Source organism: Festucalex cinctus, chromosome 14, assembly GCF_051991245.1.
Source record: "Festucalex cinctus isolate MCC-2025b chromosome 14, RoL_Fcin_1.0, whole genome shotgun sequence".
Lineage (NCBI taxonomy): Eukaryota > Metazoa > Chordata > Actinopteri > Syngnathiformes > Syngnathidae > Festucalex > Festucalex cinctus.
The window spans coordinates 21282173-21290760 of record NC_135424.1 but is presented as its reverse complement, the minus strand read 5'-3'; the positions used below and the strand labels follow the sequence as shown (position 1 = coordinate 21290760).

Here is an 8588-nt window from a genome sequence, read left to right as displayed (position 1 = left end):
ATCAATGGATAATTTTACAATTTTCAGTGAACATAATGTGTTTTTTTTTTGTTTTTTTCATGGGATGAAACTGGAGGAAAAAATTACAAACAAAGGGAGAGCATATCAACTCCACACAGGAAGGCCAATTCTGGCGTTAAAACCTCAGAACTGTGGAGCAGATGTGCTAATCACTTGCCGATTATTCTTATAAGTATAAATGACCACATAAGTAAACAAATGGTTTCCTCTGGGCTTGTATGTGGCTGCACCCTATCGAATCCTGTTAGCCTCACTTAAAATGCTGTTGAGCACTTTGCGGTGCACTCAGTTGGCTACAGTGTAACCAATAATCATGTGGAGGGAGGGGAAATTAATGGCATCTATAAGCTGCTTGGGTCATGTTAAACAAATATACAATGTCTGGGCAAACCCCTTTTTCCCCTGACATGCTGACTTCAGATGACTTGAAGACATTTTTGCCATGCTGAGACAATAATCATGTAGTCATAATTTTAATCAAGAAAGGCGCCATCCCATCAGTTTGCAAGGCGATGAGTTGTGTCTGCCTGTGTAATCACGTTTCCTTATGATCAGTTGCCCATTTGTTGCAGGTATCAAAATGAAGCAAGTGTAATTTACTCATAATTAAAAATACTAATAATAATCGTAACTGAGTTATTTAATTTGATGTCTCATCTAATCCCTCTGGGAACACCCTCAGCATAATTATGTCATGCAGTCATGTAAGAGTGATGCCGAAGGACACCGATAATGTCCTTCCTTGTCATCATGTCAGTTATATTACGAGCCCCTTCAAACATAGCTAAACACCCATCGGAGAACATTAACGATACGCTAAATAAGGTCATGTTATAAGATGTGTTGACATCTTTATGGAGCGGATGGAGAACAGATGGTGGAAGTTGAATTCCCCAAAATATGGCACAATTTGGAATTTAACATAATTTCTTGTCAAAATGTGTTGTTAAGTCCAACACACCAAACCATTGGTGGCATGTCAGCAAATGTCGTGAAGCTTTACATTAATGAGTATATAAACGACAGGTGTCAAACTCAATCAAGGCCTGGGGTTGAGTTGCCTACCGAATTGTGGCATCTTTGGAAAGAAGTAAATTAGAACAACTGGGTTACAGAATATATTTTGTTCCACGTTTGAGGTTCCACTGATATCATCATCTCTCATCTGAGCCGTCTGATAACCAAATCTGTTAAACAAGCGCTCAGTAAATCATCAGAGGGCCCGGGAATCAACATCTAAATGCAACACAAACAATGTTATACTATGAAAGGCATCAGTCTGTTTTCTGTATCCTCAGAAAAAAAGGCTCCAGAGTGCCCATTCTGCGTCTGCAGCAGGGACCTGCTTCCCTTTGATATGAATGAATCCTTATTAATTTTTCATCTAAAGGGGAAGCAAATCGCACAGGCTGTGCGTGGAGCCAACATGGCAGACCGAGAGGAGGGAGTGTGGGGGAAGGAGAGGAAGGGAATTGGAGATGTCACAATGAGATTCAGTGCATGCATGAATAAGGTCACGCTTTGAGAGAGGTAAGCGCCTGCAGACGGCTGCTTCTGTGCCAACAATCTTTAGAGCGGACGGCATCCATCATCTTCTTGTTGTATTTCACAAATGCTAATATCATTTGTCAGCACTCGTGTAGCTTTTCAAAGTCTACACACACATATGGGGAAATCAGTTGCAGTGTTGCAGCTTGATGGTACACGGTGCATACGCCTGTGGCAATAGCAACATCATTATGTAAGCATGGAATCTTTTTTTTTTTTTTTTTTTTTTTTTTTTTTTTTTTTTTTTAATCTGCACATTTTACACTTCAAAATGTTGAATATAGAAAGAAGTGATCAAACATTTGCATATGATTAAGACTTAGCCAGTTGGATGCCATATAATACAAATAGTTTAAAGAAACTCCATCTGGTTGAATGGTGCAACTTACTTGGTGATATCCTCAGTGAAGAAGCCAGGGTCATCGGGTGAATTTCAATTCAAAGAAATGAATACTTGTGTATATATGTACTGTACTTTTGGTAATTCTTAAATTCTTTTTTTTTTTTTTTTTTTTTCTTAGAGAGATTTCTTAGGTAATTCTTAAAATATTTTAATTGTTATACATTTATATAATTATAGATGATATATTTTTACTTATTGCTATTTCAATTCTTGTATAATTTATCCATCCATTTTCTTGACCGCTTGTTCCTCACAAGGGTCGCGGGGTGTGGTGGAGCCTATCTCAGCTGGCTCTGGGCAGTAGGCGGGGTACACCCTGGACTGGTTGCCAGCCAATCGCAGTTGTATAATTTACTTATGTGCTAATTGGTCTTCACTGGATGGATGGATGGATGAATTTTAAAAATTGCCAATTATGCCTGAAAATATATCACAAGTGCACTTAAAACTCTTACAGTTTACTGTAATTTTTTTTAAAACCCCAACTGTAACACTTTGAGATTTCCCTGAAATGTAAAGGGCGTTATTATTATTATTATTATTATTATTATTATTATTATTATTATTATTATCATCATCGTTATTATTATTATTATTATTTATTATATAACACTGATAATTGTTATATTCGTAAACATGTGTATTTTTAAATTATTGCTAATTGTATTATTGTTTTATTATGTTATGGGCATCTAACCAATTCTTCAGATGGTTTTGTTAAATCAGTACTAAATACTGTACATATATTAAGTAAACGCATATCAGCACAATTACCTCACGGAGGCGGCCTGAAGAAAAAAAATAAATACTCTGACACCATTTCTCTGTTCTGTTCTGCAACTCCGTCGTCATTTTTTTTTTATTCAATTTTTTGACGTAACGCGAGGTCACGTTCACGCCCATTGAAGAAACGGGCGTGGTTTTGTGTAGCTCCGCCTTTTTAACCATATACGGGCGTTGGACGGCGCGTTGATTGACAGCGGACAGCAGCTGCTGAGTTGCACAGACATGGCGGAGGATACAGTGGAGCAGAGGCTCAGCGGCGGAGTTCCATGACTTTTTTTTTTTTTTCTGACTTTCCCTCCCCCTTCCCATTTGAGTCGTCTGAGGGCGCGTTAAATGCTTCTCGAGAAGAGAGAGAGGGTGAGAAAAATGTGTCGGTACTCTGAAAGGAGGCGGAAGACGACGTGAATTGCCACACGCGAGTAAGATGGGACAATGTATCGCTGTTTAGTGCAGTCAACAGCCCCGGGCAACCAATATGGCTCCGTGTGCCTTTCCCACTACTATGCTATAAACCGTGCTGTCCAGATGCCGCTTCGGCTCCGGCGAACTAACTTAAGTTCCATAATCTCTCGGTACTTTTGATCGTTTACGGATATTCCACCGCGTTAGCTTTGGGGAAGCTAAGGAGGAGGGTCAGCGGCGGTGGTGGGGGGCAACTACCACCGCGCGTAGCAATGGAGCCGAAGCACAAAGAGTTGCTCGACCAGTGCCACCAGAACTTAGTGGAGTCCATCACGGACGCCGACCGAGTCATCGAGCTGCTCGTCGTCTCGGGCGCCCTCAGCCAACTCGACCGCTTCGAGCTGGACCAGAACTGCTCGTCCAGCGCGGAGAAAGTGGAGCTCCTGCTGAAGATGCTGACGAACAAGGAGAGCGACCATTTCCTGGACCTGTGCGTGGCCCTGGAGAAGGCGTACCCCGACCTACACGCTACCCTCTTCGGGGGTAACAACGGCGGCGGGCCCATGGACCACAACACCGGTAGGAAGCGCGCTCAGTCTTGGGGCTTTTGGTTGGCTGTGACCTGGGTGATCTTCTACAGCAACGCTGTTGTAAAGCATGGGGAATGATCTACTTGCAGAATTACAATCCATCAATTTTCTAATTTGAAGTCTTCCTGGTGTCAAACTTGAAGCTCCCGGGTCGTATCTGGCCCTCCACATAATTGTATGTGGGCCACTAAAGCTCGCCACAAGTTTTCCGTCAGGCCTGGGACACACACAACAAGGATTTTTCACATAATCTTGAAGATGTATGTATTTATTTATTTATTTATTTTATTTTTTTAATCTGCCACAGACCTCACCCACAAAGAGAGAATTAGGGCTCTGCTTGCGATGTCACATGACCAAACAAGACGGGTGACTGCAAGTGACATGGCTAAAAACTGGTGGATTTTTTTCTGCTTAATTTATATTCCACTAATGCAACATTAACCAGAATGCTGTATTTAGACTTATTAGGGGTCAGATACAACATATTGTCAAGAATTCTTTTACTTGTCTTCCCCAGTTTTGGTTCTATTGTGTGTGTGTGTGTGTGTGTGTGTGTGTGTGTGTGTGTGTGTGGTGTGTGCTCCCAGTGTCTCAAAAAAAAAAAAAAAATGCATGCTTGGTCCACTGTATGCGCAAACTTGTTAAAAGCGAGCTCTGAACTCAGAAAACAAACTACAAGGTCACTGTTCTGAGCAGGGCTCACCATTATAAAACCTTAGTAGAGGCAATGTTTATGTAGCATTTCAATATTTTTTTTTTTCCTGGCAAGGCCAAGGTGTATCCTGTAAGTAAATATGTACTGTAGTATTATGTCCCGTGCAATATACAGTATAAAACCAATTGGTGTGTACATATGCATTATATTCCCAATGGCCTTACCTGTGATTCATGCGAAAAGACTCTTGGTTGACAAGCGACATCCGTTCAGTGTGCGACGCGATTCCCAGCATCAGTTCAGCAACATCAACATCAAGTTTGCCGTCAGTGGCGTGCCGCGGTCACGGCACATTAGGTTGGCTGACTTGTTTCCATGACAACGGGCGTACGGCTGTACCGCGTCAACCCGCACACATGCATAGGCCGCATGTGTGCGCGCTTGTGAGCGTTCACCAGATTTACCTTCAGCGCCGCAATAAATCCACGCCTTAATGAAAGTAAATTTTCAACTGTAGTCGTGCCTCGGACAAAGCAACCATGTGCGAGCACTCGTCTAGTTTTGCCGCCGGATTACTCACAACCGGCATCATGCCTCTAAGCAGGATGGGCCAAGAGACCCAAATGTAAGCAGGAGATGTAGATACTCCCCACCCCGTTGGTTTTGGCATAGGAGAAGCTTTGTTTGAAACGTTTAGGTCTGCTGCTGCCAATCCTTCCCCAAGCCGTAATACCTCTCACATTGATTGTTGCCGCTGCGGATTAACGCTGATCCTGAAATACTGTTCATTTTTTAATGCAGCTGCCAACATTGTCTGTGATTTGACTCATAGGCGAGTCTCGGGGATGTGGGGTTTCTTGACATGTTTTCTGTCCCTTAAGGTACAATGTAGTTCCAAAAGGGGTCATTTCGGGACTCTGTGGTAGCTACTCGTGACTCCGAATGGCCCTTTTTCCACTGTGTGGTACTTACTGGCTATCTGTGCATTTTTACTGTCAAAACCAGGTACAATTATCGAGTAGAGCGGTAGCTATCCAATATTTTTAGAATAGTGCATTGACACATTTTACCATTCATCAAATAAAAACTGTCTTTTCATTATTAAACATATTAATGTGAAAAAGTGATTTTTAATTATTAAACGCAATAATGTGCAGGTGTTATTTCTGCCAAGTTGGGGTCACTATCATCACATTGTACTGTAGTATTTGTGACGTTTAGTTAGTATAGCTTTAAAAGGTGAAGCCTGCCTGTGTGAGTGATATGGGTGTCATGGTTCTTATTTGGCTAACCTATCAGACACTGTTGTTGAGTGAGTTGCAATGAGTTGTGTCCATTAGCAAGTTAGCAACACGAGTAGTAGCATGAATCTGGAGTCCGTATTCCACTGAGAGGCCAACACCTGTGAACATTTACGAAGGTAGCGAGTGTTAGCCTGGAAACCAGACTCATCGCTGTACTAGAAGTGAGTCTGGACACGGTCGCGATCAAGTACATTTCTGAGGCGCGACAAACTTAACCAAACATATAGTGGAAATGACCAATCAGTGAAGATCAAAACTTGTTTTAACCAGGTGATGTTGCTGAACTTGGCAAGGAAATTTAGCCAACCTTCTGCACATGGCTTGCCAGGCTAAGCGAATGTTGATTTCTCGTCAGGGCTCGTTCAAGGCCGGAAACGTCTGTCAAACGTTCGTATGAAACAATTGTAAAGTGTTTGGAAATTTTGAACATGTTCAGAAGTTCACGTTGATGTGCACCCTTTTAAGTGTTCACTACAACAACTTGACACAAGTCTACCAAACAAGTCACTATAAGTAAAGTCCGATTACAAGAATAATTCAAACAAATCTGCATCTTGATCACTTCAATTTGTCATGTTCCCATTAGGGATGTTCGATGTCACTTTTTTTCAGACCGATACCGATACTCAGACCCTCCGTACTCACCGATACCAATACCAACTGCCGATACCAGTAGTACATTTTGACAAATAAAAAATATCACTAAAAGATATTTTTAAACAAATATATTTCCTTTAATTTTGACAAAAAAAACAGCACAGTCACTCTTCAATAGTCTTAACGCTCAAAATAAAACACAAAAATGCTCTTTTAGTTTAAGATTCAAAATTTTGAAGTATTTCCAAACCGGTGAAGTTTTGGTGAAAAACTGCTGCAAGCTAGCGCCAGTTACAGGCAAGGAGGACTCACTTAACGTCTTCCCCCTATGCCATCGGTCGCTTGTACTCGTCTGCGTCACGAGTACTCGAGTACTTGAAAAACGGCCGGTATCGGCCCGATACCGATACCTGGTATTGGTACTCGCCCATCCCTAGTTCCCATGAAGCAATGAATACAGCTTACTGACTGAAATGAAGCAGTCCCCCCTCCAAAACTGCAGGCTTGGTATCTTTTTATTTATTTTTTTTATTATTCTTTTTTTTTGTCGTTTTTTTTTTCTCTACTACATTGCGATGTAGATTTCAATTTAATTAATTTTCCAGCCCTTTTCCAAAGGTGGTAAAAGTAAATAATATAAAAGTAAAAAAAATACGGTAATACCGTTGACATATCATTGTATCCCTAAAGGCGTAATAATGTACTTTGAGCGCGTTGACCCGCCATGTACAAGGAGAGAGGGTGTTCATCAGCCTGTAGTTATTCAAGAGCGGATTAAGCCGTGTGTTTTCCTCTCTGGCTGGAGTACATTGTCGTTGGAAGACACGCTATTATCACGCCTTTGCAGCCCTCTGCTTCTGCCGCCGCTCTCTCCTTGGCCGCCCGTGTTCCGATTCGAGTGTTGAGTGTTCTTTCTCAAATGTTATTCTCATTATCTTAGCTGTAGCGATTCGGTTGATGTGATTACTGCCTTTTAAGTGCACTTGAGAAGCAGAGAGCAAAGACAAGGCCTCCTGGCACTCGCAATGTATATCGCAACACAACCTTTCCAGAACGTCGCTGTTCGTCGTTTCAGCTGGGCGCAGGGCGTGTGAGGCGCAGAGAGTAAATGAGTGTGTGATGAATCTCGCTGATAGCGACTTGCTCTCTGCTCGTCGAGCTCGCATGATGCCTGGCTGTCTTTGCCAGCTGAGCCTGCATGCACGCACATGCACCCACAGTACCAGATAACGTCGGCTCACTCCACTACAGAGGTTTCACTGCCTTTATTAGTTGGTGGTCAACATGTGGGTTACTAGTTAGTAGTTAGCATTAGGGGTGTCACGATTCGCCAACTCCACGATTCGATTTAAATTTCGATTTTGGGGTCACGATTCGATTTTTTTTTTCGATTTTTTTTTCGATTTTTTTTTTTTTTCTCCGCTCCCCCACTTTATAACACAGAGGCATATGCTTCTGTAGGCTAAGGCTAGTCTATGATCATTGGTTCTATTCATTGTACAGTAAATCTTATTTCAAAAGATCGGCTACATATAGGTGATGCAATTTCCATATTATTTTTGTGTAAATTTATGTAATATATGATAATTGACATTAGGCAGGAATGATCAAATTCAAAGAATTTATTTACAATATAAAGTTAACCGTCTTGTTCTTACTGAAGTGTAAAATAAAAAATAAAAAAACAAAAACAAAAAGTCACAGTGGGTGCCTGCCATCTATTGACTGTTTTTGGTTACAACAGTGTGCTGTGCGTTCCTCTTAAAATAATGTGCAACAACAACAAAAAATATATTGTATCCAAAGTCATGGAACAAATACAGCCTGAACAAACTATATCCCAACATTTACAGTTGCTGGGCATACTGTAGCGTGGTTCAAGTACACTAATTAAATGTTTGAATCCAGCGTTTTCCACCGCCGAATAAGGGTGCAGGTCTGCTGCTATATAGACCTATGGCGTTAGTTATAGCTTTCGCGCGAGCTGAAGTGTGTGGAAGTTTCACTGTAAATGAGGATGAAATAGTTGGTTGGACCGTTGTTTTCCCACTTCTAGTTGAATTTGATAAATCTAAATCTTTGTGATGCCTGCGTAAATGTCCCGTCATGTTTGTCGTGTTTCCCGTGGCCGAGTACAGTACGCACACATAGCATATCTTGCAAACTGTGGTCTTTTTATCGACAACGTGAACGTTGTCGACATAACTCACCGGGAACGCAAAATGTTTCCAAACTGGTGACGAGAGAAGCGGGAGCGGCTTGAAGCACCATTGCTGTGT

The 8588-nt window shown here is 41.6% G+C and overlaps 1 protein-coding gene across 5 annotated transcripts in view; it reads left to right on the top strand.

The window, feature by feature from the left end:
- Positions 1-2950: 2950 nt before the first annotated feature.
- Positions 2951-8588, top strand: part of dlg5a (discs, large homolog 5a (Drosophila)) — a 53566-nt gene continuing 47928 nt past the window's right edge. For all 5 annotated transcript variants that reach the window (XM_077494910.1, XM_077494908.1, XM_077494907.1 and 2 more), the window contains exon 1: positions 2951-3739. In XM_077494910.1, the coding sequence (XP_077351036.1) occupies positions 3433-3739 (307 nt within the window). In that variant the 5' untranslated portion in view covers positions 2951-3432. The remainder of the gene's footprint in view (positions 3740-8588) is intronic.